This window comes from Nycticebus coucang, chromosome 6, assembly GCF_027406575.1.
Source record: "Nycticebus coucang isolate mNycCou1 chromosome 6, mNycCou1.pri, whole genome shotgun sequence".
NCBI lineage: Eukaryota > Metazoa > Chordata > Mammalia > Primates > Lorisidae > Nycticebus > Nycticebus coucang.
In genome coordinates, this window is record NC_069785.1 from 6,293,085 (window position 1) to 6,314,153 (window position 21,069).

General features: G+C 42.4%; 1 protein-coding gene across 6 annotated transcripts in view; it reads left to right on the top strand.

Moving 5' to 3' along the window:
* The window catches only part of TRIM9 (tripartite motif containing 9), a 133,302-nt gene that overhangs the window by 75,294 nt on the left and 36,939 nt on the right, over positions 1 to 21,069 (top strand). For all 6 annotated transcript variants that reach the window (XM_053594603.1, XM_053594604.1, XM_053594605.1 and 3 more), the window contains exon 4: positions 20,183 to 20,293. In XM_053594603.1, the coding sequence (XP_053450578.1) occupies positions 20,183 to 20,293 (111 nt within the window). The remainder of the gene's footprint in view (positions 1 to 20,182; positions 20,294 to 21,069) is intronic.

Below are 21,069 nucleotides of genomic sequence, written 5' to 3' on the forward strand. Positions count from 1 at the left end.
GCGGGAGGAGCCCTCCCTGGGCAGGAGGGGAGGAGACACAGGCGGGAGGAGCCCTTCCTGGGCAGGAGGGGAGGAGACACAGGCGGGAGGAGCCTCCCCTGGGCAGGAGGGGAGGAGACACAGGCGGGAGGAGCCCTCCCTGGGCAGGAGGGGAGGAGACACAGGCGTGAGGAGCCCTCCCTGGGCAGGAGGGGAGGAGACACAGGCGGGAGGAGCCCTTCCTGGGCAGGAGGGGAGGAGACACAGGTGGGAGGAGCCTCCCCTGGGCAGGAGGGGAGGAGACACAGGCGGGAGGAGCCTCCCCACTTACTCCTTCATCTACCTAACCAAGATCTGCTGAGTGACTCTTGTGGGCCAGGAACTGCTATTTATAATAAATAAATATCCCTGCCTTCATGGGCACATAAAAGGAGGGATAAATAGTAAACGAGGTAAGTGGCATCATTCATTTTGTGTTGCTTTCATAAACTATGGCCAACTAAACAATTATAATACAAATGGTAGACGTTCACTGGCTCACGATTCTGGCGGCTGTGAAGTCCAGGAGCATGGTGCTGGCATCTGGTGGGGACCTTCAGGCTGTATTGTCCATGACAGAAGGGCAAGTGAGCACGGGCACACAGAGGGGACGGGGCCCAATCTCAACCTTGTATCAGGATCCCACTCCCACAAAAGCTGCCCCACTTCCTGAGATTTGGCATTAATCCCACGAGGGCAGGGCACTCATGGCCTGATCACCTCTTAAATACTCCTTTTAATCCTGTTACAATGGCAATTAAATTCCAATGTATATTTTGAAGGGGCTATTTAAACTACAGCCACAAGAAAATTGTGCAGTGTTTTAGTAAAAAGTACCAAGAAAAATGAAATTTGAAAGGCAGGATGGGGGTTGACATGCAAAAGTACATTTTTGAGTTGGGAAATGGAAACCAAACAAGATTTCTCTTAACTTCTGAAAGAAACTTCACAAGTGGCCCCAGGCTTTTGTCACCACATGGCGGAATCAATTGGCTACAGGTATGGAATCCTCTTGGGTGGGACAGGTCTGCCTGGGGACATCTGCTCTCCTGTCCATTGCTCCACTGGAGAGAGTGGCAAGATTTGAGAGGAGGCTGGATGAGATGAGGGTGGCAGAGGGAGCCCAGCAGGGACCGTGAGCTGCCAGTGTGTGTGTGTGGTGGGCGGGGGGGTGGGGGGGTTGTTAGGTGGGTGCAGTTTTGGCCTGAGATTGGGGCAAGGGAGAAGTGACATCAGGCCATGGGCCCAGAGCAGGGGAGGGCAGGACATGGAGCAACTGGGGAGGAAGGAGCTTTCAGTTCAGTGGAGGAGGAGCTTTCAGTTCAGATGAGCCACACCCACGAATGACTCCGACCAGGGTAGAGAGGGAACTTCCAAAAGAGAGAGGTGCTTAGAAGATTCAAGGAGGGCAGGATTACCTGCAGCTGAACGTCCCGGGCACCTGGTCAAAGAGCTGGCATCAAGCAGCCCAGACTGCCAGGGCCGTGTGCCCAGAGCCCCTTGCTTCTGTTCCTGCCTGCGGGACTCAGCAGAGCTGCCTGGGGAGAAGACAGTGATCACCACCACATGCACCTCAGTCCTGCACTGAGGCCTGGGATCAGGGGGTGTTTTGTTTTCATCGCCTGTTCTAAGGTGCCTGAAAGAGTGACCACAGCCCTTCAATTTCAGTACCCCTCAGAAACCCGAAACTGCTATTGTCATAGCAGTCCTCAAAATAGCACTCAAATCACATAGAGCTTGTAAAATAGAACTGCAGGTGTCTTTGGGGAATGAACTAGACAGTGAGGGTCTTCCTTGCCACATAGTAGAGCAACTATATCAGTAATTAGACATAACATTTTTACTTTCTATTAAGGGAAATCTCTTTTTCAAAACATTGCAAATAGGCCAGGCTCATGCCTGTAATCCCAGCACCTTGGGAGGCTGAGGGTGGAGGATTGCTTGAGGCCAGGAGTTTGAGTTTACAGTGACTCATAATCACACCCACCACCATACTGCAGCCTGGGCAACATAGCAAGACCCTGTCTCTTAAAAAGAATGGAAACACTTTCCTGGCACTTTAATGTTTTTTATATTAAAGAAGAAATTCATTATAAAAGTATAACATGTTACTGGTTAAAATTTTCAAAGAGTAGAGAAGAATATAATTTAAGACTATAAGAATAAGAATATTATATAAATAATAAGAATATAATATAATATTGGCTGGGCACGGTGGCTCACGCCTGTAATCCCAGCACTCTGGGAGGCCCAGGGAAGAGGATTGCTTGAGCTCAGGAGTTCAAGACCAGCCTGAGCAAGAGTCAGACCCCCTTCTCCACCAAAAATAGAAAAACCAGCCAGTCATTGTGGCGAGTACCTGTAGTCCCAACCACTCAGGAGGCTGAGGCAGGAGATTCCCTCGAAACTAGGAGTCTGAGGTTGCTGTGAGCCAGGCTGAGGCCATGACACCCTAGCCTAGGCAACAGAGAGAGACTCTGCCTCCAAAAGAAAAAAACAAAAAAGAAAAGAAAATGAAGGAAGATGAAGTTTCTCCCCTACCCGCCACCCCTCACCCTGGGGTTGGAGGGTAGGGGAGATAGTTCCCTTCAGCAAGTGGTGATAACTGTTGACAGTTTGCTGAATCTTCTGGATTCCTTCTATGTACAAATAAACATGCTAGGTCAAACCATGTAAAATTTCTGACCTTTGATCATTTTGACTTACTAAAATACCAGTTTCATATCTAACCTAGATTCGACCTAATTTTGCACACATATTTATTTTACAAACATTTCATTAGGCAGCTTTTTTCATGTGCCTTTCCTGGCACTTTTAAAGCAAAGCATGGTGGATAGCTTGTGGCAAGTCACTTGGTAACTGCAGTGGCAACTCAGGTCTTCTACGTGGGAGAGACAGCAATCCGGAGGGAAGAGGGAATCAGGTAGAGAACGCATCATTTATCCCCATCAAAGATGGCAGAAAGCAGGAAAATCCCCCTTCCCGTCTACTTAGTGCTACCTTTGCAGGGCAGGACTATGTGACAGTTAGGGACCGTGCAGTGGATACAGCTGTATTATAGATTGCACAGGCGTGGCCTTACCACACCACTGGACACCATGCACCGTGACTGTGTCCTCTTGCTGTCCCCTGACTGTCCACCTGCACTGACCTGGGATGCCCTGCCCAGCGTCCCACAGTGCAATGGGGCCTGCGGGCAGAGGCAGCTGCCTGTCCTCACCACACCCTGCCCCAGGCCTCAAAGGACTGTAGAAACCAGAGACAGGTGGCCAGTTGCCCCCACGGCAGCAAAGCTGTTCTGTCTTCTGTCCTGAGCAGTTTGTTTCCCTGCTGTTTGGAGTTAATTGTGTCTGTCACTGCTCCTAAAAACAGCCCTGATGCCACTGCAGGACCACTGACACGGCCGTCCACGGCCCCTCCCTCTGCTTCTCTCCCCTGCCTTTCCTCTCTCCTGGCATTTTTGTTGCTACTCAGATTTATGAGAAAGACTGGCCCTTTGTAGACATCACTTGCCAAGCACAGTGCCTCTTTCTGTCCATGTTGGCTGAGCCATTGCTCACTGTCCTGCGGGGTAATCTTAGGTTCTTCCGCTTCCCTTTGGCCGAGTTCTTGGGGGCCCTGCTTTTTACTGACAAAGAGGGGAGTTGTGTGTGCATTTTTCTGGCAACTGTCTCTCCTTGAGCAATCCAAAAGGCTAGGGATGCTGGAAAGCCAGTGTGTATTTACGCAGCCTTCGTAATCTACTCATGTCCCTCTCTGAAAGCCCTGAAGGCTTGAACAGATTTCATAGTTCTTGTTCTGAGACAAGATGGAGCTGAGTGGTGAAGACCGGGATTCTGTGCCTTAGAGACCAGGGCCAGACGACACAGCTTATCACTGACTGAGTCTCTAGCCTTGGGCAAGTCGGTGGCTCAGCTGATTTCACCTATATGTAAACCACAGCTAAAAATGGTATCTCTGGCGGTACCCGTGGCTCAGTGAGTAGGGCACCAGCCCCATATACTGAGGGTGACAGGTTCCCCGGCCAGACTTCAACAACAAAAAAAAATAATAAAAATAATTAAAAAAATAAAAAGTGGTATCTCATAGCACATTGTAAAGCCCTCGGCACAATTCTCAATATTAGCTAGTATTGTTGTTGTCACCCAGAGAGAGTAACTGGAAATAGTGTTCCATTCAGCACATTGAAGAAGTGTCCCTGGGGCTTGCATTCCGTAAAACCAGAAAGTCGTGGTATAGGATTCGCCCTGTGCTGGGATTGTTATCTCTGAATTCAAGAGATTCTTTGGTGGCCTGAGTTTGTGATTGATCATTGTATAAAATAGCCCCCAAAGCGTGGTGAGCTATTTTTAAAAACTAAGAAAGCAAAACGGCACGGAGACAAATGCAGATGTGATCATATTTTAGGAAAACTGTTTGCAATGTAAATTAGAGTTAATACTGTTCTGTGGTTTGAAAAAATGCTGGGAGCCAAAGAGCTATTTTCAGGATGTGGCAAACTAAAGCAAATGTCAGAAAGCTACTGGAGGGAGAAAGTGGTTTTGAGTTTCCTGGAAATATTATTAACTCCTATTTGGAGCTACCTGGGCAATAGTCTAGCAGTCAGCAGAGTGAACGAGATCCCCAGGGGGGTTCGTCCCCATCAGTATGATGTGTCAACCTCCTTCCTAAGTCCTCCCTACCTGCGTAAAGCCCTAAACTTCCTCACTGTCAATGATCCTCACAGGGCAATCTGTGACAACATTGCACTTAAAATGTGTCCCAAGTGAGAGCTACTCTGTTTTGCGGAAACTTTTCATGTTCTTTTGGCAAACCACAGAAATATTTGAGAATTATTTTTGTCCATGTAACTTTCAGAATTTCTGAAATCATCACACAGGCATTCTCTCTAATATTCTAGAGTGATTCAAACATTGAATAATACAAGATGATATATATCTTTTTGGTTGCCTTTCAATTCTAAGGTCTTCTAAAAAAAATGATAGTTCTTTGAAATGATTCTAGAAAAGAATCTCATCTTTAATTTCTATGTGTGGCTGGTAAATGTGACATACCAACAGAATTACTCAGCAAAGATGCTGGGGGTAATGACAAGGCTGGCTGTGATTTAGAGTCTTCACACGCGTGTTCACAGGGGGCAGTGCCAGTCGTAATTGCCTGTACAATGCTTGACTTTGAATCCTACTATGCCACTGGGTTTTGTTAGAATCATTATCATTATTGTCATCCTTTGTTATTATTTACCATGTATTGCCTGTTATGCTCCCATTATGTTTGAAAAAATTAATTATAGGACCGTATCATTAAAAGTACAAATTTACATTATGAATATTATCAGCTTATCAATTGCTTCCTTTAGCTATTTTGGCACTGCTTCAAAAAAGACAAACAATTTTTTGATGCAGATGAAGGAGAAAATGAAAGGAAGGGAGTGGGGGAGGGAGGAAAAGAAAAAAAGAAGGAAGGAGGGAAGGAATTTAAACATAATCAGATATGACTTCACTGGCTATAACCATTACTAGAAAGAAAAAACAACCAATCCAAGCCAGTAACCAGCTCAATCCTGATAAAACTAACGGTGAACAGTTTAGTTAGTCCATTTCCATGAACGCGTTTGGGAAAGCGAGGCACGCTAGAGCAGCCAGAACCTCCACGGCCTCAGTGGAGGCTGAGGGGCCACTCTGATCACACGGGCGCAGTTATGATCCATTACACGACCATCAGGGTAAAGGGCTCCTTTTAGAGTTTCATTTGGCAAATTGTGTGGTCTTCTGCTTCCCACCTCATAGGAGCAAAAGTCACAGAGAATCTGTATAAGACAGAGTGCCCAGGGCCCATGGGGTTACTGGGGAGCCCCCCACACAGCTGGGGTTCCCCTGTATTAGGGGACACGGCCTTGGAAACCACCCAACTCACTTAGGCAATGCCAGTGAGGGGCAGTCCCAGAACTCCTTTAAGGCCATCTGCCTGAACCTGCGTGTAGGTGACACGCCTCACCTCCAAGGGGTGCCTGACTTTACAGACAGTGGAGAGTGACCACTCTGCCTCCTGCCCCTCACACCCCACAAACACCACCCTGCATGGCCCTGGCCATGAGCCGCCATCAGTGCAGCATGTTCCCCCATGAGGGGACCCACACCAGCGAGTCACTCTTCTCTCAATGTCCTGTCTTCTTCCTTGGTTAACTTCTCGTGAGGGCAGCCTGCTTTGTGTATTGCACTCAGCATTTATTGATAAGACGGTTGGTGACATTCACATTTCAGGAATAGAAGGTTCACAGCTTTACTGTTAAGCAAGCCTTCTTCCAAACAGATGCATGTTTTATTTCTTTAATGGGGCTAAATGATCCTTTTCTTGATGAAAAACTCAAAGCCTCAGACTTGTCTTTGAAATGATTAGTTGCCAGTGTGGGTACATTAATGACACTGGTGCAGAGGGTGGTGACAAGAAAATAAGGAACATATTTGCCTGAAACCATGTGGGAAAATGGTGGCATGTGAGAAATTTAAAATTTTCTTTCTTAATGTAAATGCCTCTAGGTTTCAACAAACGTAACAGCAATATGGTAGATAATACTCAACTCTAGGAAAAATCAGAACTCTTCGTTTTACCAGACAAGTCTAACAGCCAAAGCACCTTACCTTTAACTCACACATGGTCAGTTCAAAGCATCAGTTGGTCATTGTACTTCAGGATGTGATGTGATGGGACACAGAGAAATAACCCCCTATCCCGACCAAAAGTACCCACGGAGGACTCACTCTTCAAGTTTGCATCTTAAAATTACAGTCAGCCCTCCACATCTGTGGGTTCTGCTGTGTGTATTCTGCATCTGAATTCAACCAACAATAGATCAAAAACATTTGGGGGAAAAATGTACTGAATGTGTACAGATTTTTTCTTGTTATTATTTCCTGAACAGTTCAGTAACTATTCACGTAGCATTTATATTGTATTAGGTGTTATGAGTAACTATTGATGATTTAGAGTATACAGAAGGATGTCCATACCTTATACGAATGTACAACACCGTTTGTATCAGAGACAGCCTCCAGGGATTTTGGCGTTTGCTGAGAATCCTGGAACCAATCCTTCATGGATACTGAGCAACAACTATAACTAAAAACAAACAAAAAGGATTAAAAGATTAGCTGTGCTTAAGGAAAACTGTTACAGACTGTGATGGGAAAGCACACGTGTGTATGTTTTGTGCATGCAAGCACGTGTATCTTTAGAGACAGGGTCACCCAGGCTGGAATACAGTGGTGTAATCGTAGCTCACTTTAACTTTGAACTCCTGGGTTCAACTGATCCTCCTAAGCTCAGCCTCCCAAATGCTGGGATTATAGGCATGAGCTACCATGGCCAATAATATTTAAGAAAGAATTTTTAGAAATGAGAGAATGTTAGTATTCATGTGTTTACTTAGACTAGTAATTCCTTAGTGATATCCCCTCAGAGCCTATGATGAGAAAATGGTGAGAAAAGGTATTTATTAAAAAGAATAAATATAGAAAAATCTTAACAGAGCCACATGTAAAGTGGAGAAGTAAACGGAGGTGAGGAAGGTGTCAGGCTCAACGCCGGATAGAAACTGAAATTCCCCTTCATTAACCTCGAGTCTGGCTGCTGGCTGTGTCCCACGACCTGATGGGGAAAGAAGGTTGGCCTGGCAGCCATGGGACCATGCTCAGGAACAGACAGAACGAAATTTTACCTCGGTAGTGTACACGTGCTCCTGGACCACTCTAGGCAACTGAAAAAGTGCGAGAATTCAAAGGGACACAACTATCCTTCAGACTCTCCTTTAACAAATGGTGTCAATGTGATATCCTACTCCAAGAAATGACCTTTATAAATTTGCCTCTTAACAAAATAGGACTGTTCAAATGATCAATAGGAACTTGCCTTCCAGAACAGATGGTGGCTCTGCTGATACAATTTTAAAAGCTTCCTCTGAAACTGTGGACCAGAGATTAATTCACTGCCCCGTGAGAGCTGGCTCAGGCTTTCATACAGATAAAACAGGAATATTGTCCTCCAAGTCCCTATTCATGTCATTCCTGCAATTTGCACAGTTCCTAAGAAAAGGAACTCTTAAGAACAGCCAGCTACTAACATGGTGCCAAGGGGTTCTCTTGTGCGTCAAAACCAAAATACAGAAAAGTGTCACTCAGAAAACAAAGTGGCATGGCCTAGCTTCCTAGGAATTTACATTAAAAAAAAAAAACACACAATGTGGAAATAATTTTAAAAAGTGGTGTGAAAAACACAGGTTGAAGGAAGTAGCAAATAAGACAGTTGATAAAGACACTCAAGTAGTAAAAAAAAATACTTTTAAAAGATCTAACTATCTGGCTAATTCCCATAAGGTGGGAAATCTTGCTAAATTAATTCAGAAACTATAAATCAATGACAATGCACCCAAAATGCTGCTGTAGGAACTTGTGGTTTGATTTTTAGTAGTGTTTTATCACAGGCCATTGTGATCATGGTGAAAGACTCCGTTTCCCTGAAAATAAGACGTCCTCTGAAAATAAGACCTACTTATAGGAAAGATAAGACATCCCCTGAAAATAAGACCTAGCGCATCTTTGGGAGCACACCTTAAAATAAGACACTGTCTTATTTTCAGGGAAACAGGGTAGTTGATTAAAATGTAGGAAGATGGGCCAAGTCAGTTACAGCAACAGTGGAAGCTGAGCACCAGGAACTTGGGGATGTTGACTCCTTCCAAGAAACTTGAGTCATAGAAGATAGGGACCAAGGGCAAAGCCCTGCTGAAACTCAGCAACCTTTTAGCAGTACAATTAATTAAGCTTCTTAAGAGAAGACAAAGAGCCCCAATGCTCAGACACCCTGTTAGCACCAAATAAACTTTGTTGAAGGAGGAAATTTATAGAAGCAAACACAGAATCCTATAAGGACCGAGTAATATCTTTATTTCAATACATGTATGTGTCGTTGAGCTGAATCCTCTAGAAGTAAACACAACAATTCAGTCTGTTTTGTCTCAAAAGCAAACTCACTTTCGGTGATAGTACTCAGCTCTGGGCTCTACTTAGTATTATTCATACTTTTAGTACCAGTAGTCAGGGGACAGATACTATTTGGTTAATGAAATGGTGACTTCTGAGGTTTCTGATACCTAGCAGCATTAATATATGGCTACCAAAATATAAAAATGTTTTCAGGGAACAATTTAGTTAAGCCTCATACTGCAGAGGGGAAAAGCATATTAGCTGTAGATTACCTGTCTGGGATTTTTAAACGTTTTATTTGTGAAGTTTTCTTTTACTCCAAGAAGCAGAAGCCCAGTCTTCCTGTTATTTTCTGAATAAAAAATAAAAGTAATTTGCATTCCTTCATTGCATACCCACACATGGTGCTGGCAGTTGTCAAAAGCATACTGGATATCAGAAGAAAATAAATCAACCAGTGAATTTAGAATTTTTTTTTATTAAATCATAGCTGTGTACATTAATGTGATCATGGGACACCATACACTGGTTTTAGTGAATTTTAAATTTAATCCCCCCCAAAAAATTACCAAAATAATTTTCACATCATAGTTGGTTTCTTTTACCAATTATAATAGAGATTTTTAAATACAATAACTTATTTTTCCTTTTAACTGTTAAAAGTTAAAAACCAATAATAAATCATCCGTCAGAAAATTAGAAGACCCAGACACCCAAAACAATCTCGAAAATGAAGAACAAAGTTGGAGGTCTCATACTTCCTGATTTTAAAACTTAGGACAAAGCTACAATAATCAAAACAGTGTGGCCCTGGCATAAAGATAGATACATAGACCACTGGAATAGAATAGAAAGTCTAGACGTAAATCCTCATATATATGGTCAAATGATTTTCCACAAGAATGCAAAGACCATTCAGGGGAGAAAGGACATTTTAACAAACGGTGTGGGGGAAACTGGATATCCATATACCAAAAAATTAGTGGACGCTTACCTAACACCATATACAAAAACGAGACAGTTAATCTAATACCCTATCCAAAAATTAACTCCAAATAAATCAAAGTACTAAGTGTGAAACCCAAAACCATAAAACTCTTACAAGAAAGGTTCAGGACGTTGGGTTTTCCAGTCATTTCTTGGATATGACATCAAAAGCACAGGAAACAAAAGAAAATATAAATAAGTCAGACTTTATAAAAATTGAAAATATCTGTGACCCTAAAGGACACAAGAAGTGAAAAGGAGTAAAAAAGCAACCCAGAAGGGTGGCGCCTGTGGCTCAGTCGGTAAGGCGCCGGCCCCATATACCGAGGGTGGCGGGTTCAAACCCGGCCCTGGCTGAATTGCAACCAAAAAAATAGCTGGGCGTTGTGGCAGGCACCTGTAGTCCCAGCTACTTGGGAGGCTGAGGCAAGAGAATCACTTAAGCCCAGGAGTTGGAGGTTGCTGTGAGCTGTGTGATGCCACGGCACTCTACCTAGGGCCATAAAGTGAGACTCTGTCTCTACAAAAAAAAAAAAGCAACCCAGGGAACAGGAGGAGTATTTACAACTCATACAGCGGATAAGGGATGGCTATCCGGAATATCTACAGAACTCCTATACAACTTGACAGCAGCAGCAGGATAGCCTGTTTTTAAAAATGGGCAAAGACTTGATCTCCAAAGAAGATATGCTGGGTTTGGCACCCGTGGTTCAGTGGTTAGGGTGCCAATCACATATATGGGGGCTGGCAGGTTCAAACCTGGCCCAGACCTGCTAAACAATAATGACAACTTCAACCAAAAAAAATCCAGGAGGGCTATTATTGTGGCAGGTACCTACAGTCCCAGCTACTGTGAAGCTGAAGCAAGAGAATCACTTAAGCATAAGAGTTTGAGGTTGCTGTGAGCTGTGACGCCACAGCACTCTACCCAGAGCAACAGCTTGAGTGTCTGTCTCAAAAAAAAGATGCTCACCATCACTAGTCATTAGGGAATGAGATACCACAATGAGATACCACTTTGCACCCACTACAAAGATGGGATGGCTACATTTTTTAAAAAGACAGAAAGGAAATAATAAGTGTTGCTGGAGAAAATGGAACCCTTGTGCATTGCTTGTGGGAATATAAAATGTTAAGCTGCTGTGGAAAAATTCTGGTGATTTCTCAAAAATGAAACACATAATTACCATATGATCCCCAAAGAAGTGAAAGCAGAGACTCCCCCAGGTATCTGTCCCCACATGTTTATAACACCTTTAGTCACAATAGCCAAAATGTGGAAGCAATCCAAGTATTCATCTATACATGAATAGAGAAAACAAATGTGTATGTCCATACACTAGACTGTTAGTCTTTTTTTTTTCTTTTGCAGTTTTTGGCCAGGGCCAAGTTTGAACCCACCACCTCCAGTATATGGGGCCAGTGCCCTACTCCTTTGAGCCACAGGCGCCGCCCCTGTTAGTCTTAAGACAAAAATTTAAAGACAAGCTGCAATGTGGTTGAATCTCGAAGACGTTATCCTAAGTGAAATAAGCCAGTCTCTAAGGACAAATGCTGTGCGATTCCACTCAGGTGGGGTTCATGGCACAAATTCATCGAGAGAGAAAGCAGAAGGGTGGTTGCCAGGGGATTAAGGAAGGGAGACATGAGACATTATTATTTAACAGGGACAGAGTTTAGTTTGGGAAGATGAAAAGTTCTGGAGATGGGTAGTGGTGGTGGTCACACAACAATGTGAATGTAACTAATAGCACAGAATTGTGCACTTAAAATGGTTAAACTGACTAATGTACACAGCTATGATTTAATAAAAATAAAAATAAAGGTTTGGTAGAATTAAAAAAAATGGTTAAACTGGAAATATTTTTGTATGTTTTACCATAGTTTAAAAAACGAGGAACGAAAAAGAAATAATAAATGAGTTATTAAAAAATCTAGATAGTAATTAAAAGTCCAATAATAGGGTAACAATAATCCTTAAGTAAATTATGATTACCCACTCACTGGAGTCTTTATGTAGCCGGAAATACTTGTGGATGGTGGCAACATGGAAAATGCTTCTGATCCAGTATGGAGGGGCAATATTGTCATGTCTCACGATTGCAACTTCCAAAATAAGTCTGGTACTAGAAGAAATATGAAGAGAAAATATTGAAATGTTTTAAAATTCTACATTAGGATGATGAGATTATTTTTTCATCTATTTTTTATCCTCTTTTTTCATCTATTTCTCAGTTGTTTTGGAAAGTGGATGTAACACTCTTTAATGAAAAATACATTTTTAATAAAAAAAAGAACAAGGAAAAGTTTTTTAAAATAATTATTAAAATCCCATTTAGTTGTTATCTATAAAACCCAAAAACAGTATCTATTTTTGAGACTTTTGCAAGGCAGTATAAATATTGAGGATGTACTTGTACGTGATTAAGTTTCCAGGAAAACCCTTCTTCAATAAGGTGCTTCAAAAATCATTCAAAGCTGGAGGCAGGAGGATCACTGGAGCCTAGGAACTGGAGACCAGCTTGGGAAACATGGTGAGACCTCATCTCTGGAAACAAAATAAAACTCAAGACCTGGGACCCTGGGCAGAGGGTACAGAAGAAGACTATCTCTGCAGGAAGAAACTTTTCAAGGAATGTCTTGCATGTATCACTAAAGGCCACTTCCCAGGGCTGGGAACTGCGTGCCAGGAGAGATGTTAATCTCGGGTAAAGCAAACTCAGACCTTGGCGAACAGAACAGCCTTTCTACCTGCTCTTTCAGATGAGCCAGGGATTCTAAACAGGTTATTGTTTTGTTTTCTTTTCTGTTTTTAATTTTTTTTTTAATTGTTGGAGATTCATTGAGGGTACAATAAGCCAGGTTACACTGATTGCAATTGTTAGGTAAAGTCCCTCTTGCAATCCTGTCTTGCCCCCAAAAGGTATGGCACACACGAAGGCCACACACCCCCCTCCTTCCCTCTCTCTGCTCTCCCCTTCCCCCACCCCCATTGTGACCTTAATTGTCATTAATTGTCCTCATATCAAAATTGAGTACATAGGATTCATGCTTCTCCATTCTTGTGATGCTTTACTAAGAATAATGTCTTCCACTTCCATCCAGGTTAATACGAAGGATGTAAAGTCTCCATTTTTTTTAATGGCTGAATAGTATTCCATGGTGTACATAGACCACAGCTTGTTAATCCATTCCTGGCTTGGGGGGCATTTAGGCTGTATCCACATTTTGGCGATTGTAAATTGAGCTACAATAAACAGTCTAGAACAAATGTCCTTATGATAAAAGGATTTTTTTCCTTCTGGGTAGATGCCCACTAATGGGATTGCAGGATCGAATGAGAGGTCTAGCTTGAGTGCTTTGAGGTTTCTCCATACTTCCTTCCAAAAACGTTGTACTAGTTTGCAGTCCCACCAGCAGGGTAAAAGTGTTCCCTTCTCTCCACATCCACGCCAGCATCTGCAGTTTTGAGATTTTGTGATGTGGGCCATTCTCACTGGGGTTAGATGATATCTCAGAGTTGTTTTGATTTGCATTTCTCTAATATATAGAGATGATGAACATTTTTTCATGTGTTTGTTAGCCATTCATCTGTCGTCTTTAGAGAAAGTTCTATTCATGTCTCTTGCCCATTGATTTATGGGATTGTTGGCTTTTTTCATGTGGATTAATTTGAGTTCTCTACAGATCCTAGTTATCAAGCTTTTGTCTGATTCAAAATATGCAAATGTCCTTTCCCATTGTGTAGGTTGTCTCTTTGCTTTGGTTGTTGTCTCCTTGGCTGTACAGAAGCTTTTCAGTTTAATGAAGTCCCATTTGTTTATTTTTGTTGTTGTTGTAATTGCCATGGCAGTCTTCTTCATGAAGTCTTTCCCCAGGCCAATATCTTCCAGTGTTTTTCCTATGCTTTCTTTGAGGATTTTTATTGTTTCATGCCTTAAATTTGAGTACTTTATCCATCTTGAATCAATTTTTGTGAGTGGGGAAAGGTGTGGGTCCAGTTTCAGTCTTTTACATGTGGATATCCAGTTCTCCCAACACCATTTATTGAAAAGGGAGTCTTTCCCCCAAAGTATGTTCTTGTTTGGTTTATCAAAGATTAGGTGGTTGTAAGATGTTAGTTTCATTTCCTGGTTTTCTATTCAATTCCAAATGTCTATGTCTCTATTTTTTTGCCAGTACCATGCTGTCTTGACCACTATGGCTTTGTAGTACAGACTAAAATCTGGTGTAGTGATGCCCCCAGCTTTATTTTTATTACTAAGAACTGCCTTAGCTATACGGGGTTTTTCTGGTTCCATACAAAATGCAGAATCATTTTTTCCAAATCTTGAAAGTACGATGTTGGTAATTTAATAGGAATGGCATTGAATAGGTAGATTGCTTTGGGAAGTATAGACATTTTAACAATGTTGATTCTTCCCATCCATGAGCATGGTATGTTCTTCCATTTGTTAATATCCTCTGCTATTTCCTTTCTGAGGATTTCATAATTTTCTTTATAGAGGTCCTTCAGCTCCTTTGTTAGGCATATTCCTAGGTATTTCACTTTCTTTGAAACTATGGTGAAGGGAGTTGTGTCCTTAATTAGCTTCTCATCTTGACTGTTATTGGCGTATACAAAGGCTACTGACTTGTGGACATTGGTTTTATTTCCTGAAACATTACCGTATTTTTTGATGACTTCTAGGAGTCTTGTGGTTGAGTCTTTGGGATTCTCTAAGTATAAGATCATTTCGTCAGCAAAGAGGGAGAGTTTGACCTCCTCTGCTCCCATTTGGATTCCCTTTATTTCCTTGTCTTGCCTAATTGTATTGGCTAGAACTTCCAGTACTATGTTGAATAGTAAAGATGACAGAGGACAACCTTGTCTAGTTCCAGTTCTAAGAGGAAAAGCTTTCAGTTTTACTCCATTCAGTAAAATATTAGCTGTGGGTTTGTCATAGATATCTTCAATCAGTTTTAGAAATGTGTCTTCAGTGTTCTAATTAGAAAAGGATACTGGATTTTATCGAATGCTTTTTCTGCATCTACTGAGAGGATCATATGATCTTTATTTTTGCCTCTGTTAATATGGTGGTTAACGTATATGGACTTGTATATATTAAACCAGCCTTGCATCCCCGGGATGAAACCTACTTGATCATGATGTATGACTTTTTTGATGATAAGCTGTAATCTATTGGCTAGGATTTTGTTGAGAATGTTTGCATGTATATTCATGAGTGAAATTGGTCTGAAATTCTCTTTTTGGTTGGGTCTTTTCCTGGTCTAGGTATCAAGGTGATGTTTGCTTCATAGAACGTGTTGGGGAAGATTCCTTCTTCCTCAATTTTTTGGAATAATTTCTGCAGTACAGGAATAAGCTCTTCCTTGAAGGTTTGATAGAATTCTGGTGTGAAGCCATCTGGACCAGGGCATTTTTTGGTTGGAAGCTTTTTTATTGTTTCTTTAATCTCAGTGCTTGAAATTGGTCTGTTCAGGAGCTCTATTTCTTCCTGGCTAAGTCTAGGGAGAGGGTGTGATTCCAAATATTGATCCATTTCCTTCACATTGTCAAATTTCTGGGCATAGAGTTTCTGGTAGTATCCAGAGATGATCTCTTGTATCTCTGTGGGATCACTTGTTATTTCCTCTTTATCATTTCTGATTGAGGTTAATACTTTTCTATTTCTAGTTAGTCTGGCCAATGGTTTATCTATTTTATTTATTTTTTCAAAAAACCAACTCCTTGTTTCATTAATTTTCTGAATGATTCTTTTGTTTTCAATTTCATTGATCTCTGATTTGATTTTGGAGATTTCATTTCTTCTACTGGGTTTAGGCTTAGATTGTTCTTCTTTTTCCAATTCCATAAGATGGCTTGTGAGTTTATTGATGCACTCACTTTCTGTTTTTCGAATGTAGGCATCTAAAGCGATAAATTTTCCTCTTAAAACTGTTTTTGCAGTATCCCACAGGTTTTGGTAGCTTGTATCTTCATTATTGTTATGCTCAAGGAAGTTAATGATTTCCTGTTTTATTTCTTCCTGCACCCATCTGTCATTCAACAGAAGGTTGTTTAATTTCCATGCCTTTGTGTGGTGTCGAACATTTTTGTTAGAGTTAAGTTCCACCTTTAGTGCCTATGGTCTGTGAAGATTCAAGGTAAAATTTCAATTCTTTTGATTCTGTTGATGTTTGTTTTGTGTCCAGGATATGATCAATTTTGGAGAATGTTCCATGGGGTGATGAGAAGAATGTATATTCTTTATCTATGGGATGGAGTATTCTATATGCGTCTATCAAGAACAGTTGTTGTAGGGTCTCATTTAAATCTCTTGTATCTTTGTTTAATTTCTGTTTAGAGGACCTGTCCAGCTCTGTAGGAGGAGTGTTAAAGTCCCCTGTTATTATGGATATCGTATTGCTCTGACTGAGTAAGGTCTGTTTCAAGAATCTGGGAGCATTTAAATAGGGTGCATAAATATTTAGAATTGAAACGTCTTCTTGTTGTATTTTTCCCTTGACCAATATAAAGTGACCATCTTTGTCTTTTTTGACTTTAGTTGCTTTAAATCCACATGTATCTGAAAATATTGCAACTCCTCTTTTCTGCTAAATTCCATTTGCCTGAAAAATTGTCTTCCAACCCTTGACTCGGAGTTTTGTCTTTTGAAGCCAGGTGTGTTTCTTGCAGACAGCAAATGGATGGCTTGTGTTTTTTAAACCAGTCAGCCAATCTATGTCTCTTCAGTGGGGAATTCAAGCCATTAACATTTATGGGGATAATTGATAAGTGTGGTAGTATTCTATTCATCTTATTTTGTAAGAGTCCATTGCTTCGTTTTATCTTTTGCATCAGTGCGGAAGTTAGGTTCTGTCCTTTAATTTCTGAGTTCTTTCTTTGCTGCTGATCCATTATGCTGGTCATTGTGTAGAACAGGTTGAAGTATTTCCTGTAGAGCTGGTCTTGTTATGGCAAATTTCCTCAATGTTTGTATATCCATAAATGATTTGATTTCTCCATCATTTTTAAAGCTTAGCTTAGCAGGGTACAGAATTCTGGTCTGGAAATTGTTGTGTTTAAGTAGATTAAAGGTAGATGACCATTGTCTTCTTGCTTGGAAAGTTTCATTGGAGAAGTCTGCAGTCACTCTGATGGATTTGTCAACTGGCGCTTACTCCTGGCAGCTTACAGAATCTTTTCTTTTGTCTTGACTTTGGACAGGTTCATCACAATGTGTCTTGGAGAAGCTTGGTTAGAGTTGAGGGGACCTGGGGTCTGATATCCCTCTGAAAGCAGTGTATCAGAATCTTTGGTGATATTTGGGAATTTTTCATTTATAATATTCTCTAGTATGGCTTCTATTCCTCTGGGACATTATTCTTCTCCTTCTGGGATTCCTATAACTCATATGTTGGAACGCTTCATAAAGTCCCCTAATTCTGACCGTGAATGTTCTGCTTTCTCTCTCTTCTTTTCTGCCTCTTTAACTATCTGAGTTATCTCAAGAACTTTGTCCTCTACATCCGAAATTCTTTCTTCTGCATGATCTAACCTGTTGCTGATACTTTCCATTGCATCTTTAAGTTCCCTAATTGACTGCTTCAGTTCCTTCAGCTCTGCTGTATCCTTTCTATATTCTTCATATCGTTCATCTCTTATTTGACTCTGTTTTTGGATTTCCTTTTGGTTATTTTCCACTTTATTAGCAGTTTCCTTCATTGTTTCCATCATTTCCTTCATTGTTTTAATCATGTGTATTCTAAATTCCCTTACTGTCATTCCTAACATTTCTTTATAGGTGGAATCCTCTGCAGTAGCTACCTCATGGTCCCTTGGAGGGGTTGCTCTGGACTGGTTCTTCATGTTGCCAGGAGTTTTCTGCTGATTCTTCCTCATGAGTGATTTCTTTTATCTGTTTCCTTGCCCTACTTTTCCTATCATTTCCTCTTGGTCTTTAACTTCCCGTGCCTGTTGACTAAGGTTTCAATGCGTCCTTTTGGTACAGGACCAGAAGGCTGAGAAGGTTGAAGAGGAAGAAGGGATAAAAGAAAGAAAAAGAAAGAAAGAAAGATAAGATAAGAAAATAGAGAAAGGAGAGGGGGATGGGTAAAAGGGAATATTGACAAAAAGAAGAGAGGCACAGAAGGAGGGAGACAGAGCAATACAGGTGTACAATAGGGTACTTTGACACAACCTTAAAAAAACCCCAACCTCTGGGGGTGCCCAGTTGGGTGGTTCCCTTGAGGTCAGCAGCTCTTTACTAACCTGATTGGACACAGTACACCACCTCCACCAAGTAGAGAGGAAAGACAAAAATGCCATAAATCAAACCAAAACAAGCAAACAGAAAACTTTATGGGATAAAATTGGGTAAAAAACCAAATAATAGGGGTAGAAACACTAGCAAAATGAAATTCTAATTATTGAAAAAGGCAGCAATGGGAAATTGTATTTAAACTAGAAAAATGGAGAAAGAAAAGAAGGGGGGAAAAGAAAAGAAAAATCTGTATGGAAAAGGTTGAAATTAAAAAATAAAACAACAAAATAAACAACAAACAAACAAAAAATAACCAAAAACAAAGCAGTATATATATCTTGTTGAATACTGTCTGGGCAACAGGTGGTCTTCTGGGGTATGACATGTTAATCACAATGCTGATATGACTAGAGGCCTCCACTGATTTCTCAAACCCCACAGGGTGGAGACTGTAAATCTCTCTTCAGCCCTCTTAAAAGGCACTTTAAACTTTTAGACTTGGCTAAGCAGAAGCTTTCCCAGGAAAGTGCTTGTTGCTGGGATCACTGCTGAAGTGGCTATCCACTTACCCAGTGTGCCAAAACTGGTCTCACTCTGCCCCTGAGGGTGAAGGCTGTAAGGCGGCTCAGTCGCCTTTAGGCTGCTCAGTCACTAGGTTACTAGCTCCTGCCCAATCCTTGCTCTGTGACCCGGAGGGCAGAGCTTGCCGGGGCAGTTCTCTCAGAATGGCTCCCTGCGGCCCACAGCCGATCACTATTAGCTCCGTCTAACTCAGCGGCTCAGTCTGGGGCCCTAGACAACGCCCAAAGTTCTCCGCACTCCTGCTCAAGCTCTCCCCAAGGCAGTTCATCTGAGTTCCAAGTCCAAAAACACCAAAACAGTTCACAGGTAAGGCCTTTCCGGTTTGCAGCCTTGCTGCTGCTGTACTTACAGCTGCCAGCGGGATTAGATGGATCGAACACACGCAACCACTTGCCAGTTTTCCACTGTTTTTGTCCTCCTTTGGAGTCCAGAAGTCTCTCGCTGACTCCCTGTATCCTCAAAGGGATGATTATAGGCAGATACCACAGGCAGAGATGCCTGGAGTCTTATCTCCCCAGTCTCAACAGTGCCCAGGTGCAGGGAAGCTGTTACTCAGCCACCATCTTGCTCTCACTCCAGGTTATAGTTTTTTAATCCCTATTTCATTTTTGTAAATTTAGGGGTTACACTGATACAGTGCATAGCTGTAAGCTGTGACCATCATCTGGAGAGTGTCCACTATACCACTTAAAGTACTTGTCCATCTCTCACTCCTGCCACCCTTTCTAGTCTCCAGCGTCTATTATTCCGTTTATGACACTTAGTTCTACATCATCTTCTTTCTCCAGCTGACTCGTCCTTCTCTCTTGGTCTCTCCCAGGCTCCCCCTTGGCCCTCCAGCTCCCCATTGACCCCCACAAAGGAAAGAGAAGCAGAATGGATGCCCTTGGGGCCATGGGGAGGGGCAGGAAGGGACAGGAACTGGGTCCAGATGGTGACGGTCACCCTTTAGAAGAAACAGGCAGAGGTGGGGGAAGTAGGTGGCAGTGTCACAAAGCAGAGCAGTGGCCACGCATGGGGGGGCTTTGGCTCCTTCACAGACTCCCCACAAGCAGCTTCCTGGGAAAGAGGGGCTAAGGCAGACCTCTGCAAGGTGCACCTTGATGCAACAAGGTCACCAGGTCCACAGGGTTGCAACATCTGTCCCTTCCTCGTGGGTCCTGTTATTACTAATTTCCATTAAGAGCCTCTTCTGATCTGCCTCCAGAGCCATCGTCCACTGCAGACATTGCCACAGAATATTCTCGTAAATGTGGTTCCATTCCATGACACTCTTGGGTTCTGGTTTGCAGACACTTTCCAAAGTCCCAGGTCCTTCTTATCTCCCCTCTGCCATTTTGGACCGTTCAGTTCTCTCCTCAATCCCAGGTGGTTCGGGACCAGATCTCTCACTGCACAGTGAAGCTGCGCCAGACCACGGGCCTCATGGAGTATTGCCTCGAGGTGATTAAGGAAAATGACCCTAGTGGCTTTTTGCAGGTAGGTGTTAACCAGTTTCTGCTTCAGATTCTGAACGTCCCAGGGGGGTGAGCCCAGGCCACTTGGGCTGGGCATGGGCCCCCCCAGTGACAGAAGCTCCCCCACCCCACAGTGTGCCAGGGCGCCTGCTCATTAAACTCTGAGGACTCTCAGAGGTCTCTGCCACCACGCACTGCAAGACTGAGAAGGGCGTGGGGCTTTGTTGGATTTGCTTTTGTTCTTGTGTTCAATCATGAAAACATAGTTCCCTGTGCCTTCTCCCAAAGTGCAGTGATCGCCTTGCCTAAGGACTGTCTCTGTTAATATCTCGTTGAGAGTTTTGTTGGCTGCAAATGTCTAAGTTTGCCAAGCTTTTACCTTCCTGACACCTTCTACTGGCCAGGAAGTCAGTGATTTATCAAATACAGTGAAGTTTGGGGTTTTTTACATTCTTCTGTTATTTCAATGAGCAGATACCATGATGTAAGCTGGGTTTGGCTTAAGTTTTGATCCCAGTGATAAGGCAGCTTTTGTTATTGGCCAAGACTAGCAGAGGGAGATTGAACGTACAAGAAAGGAGGCTGGGCAGAGTGCCTCACACATGTAATCCCTGTACTTGAGGAGGCCAATGCAGGGGAATTACTTGAGGACAGGAGTTAGAGACCAGCCTGAGCAACTAAGAAAGACCCCATCTCTACAAAAAAAAAATAGGAAAATCAGCCAGGTGTAGTAGTCTATGTCTGTAGTTCCCACTGCTTAGAAATCTGAGGCTGGAAAATCTCTTGAACACTGCACTC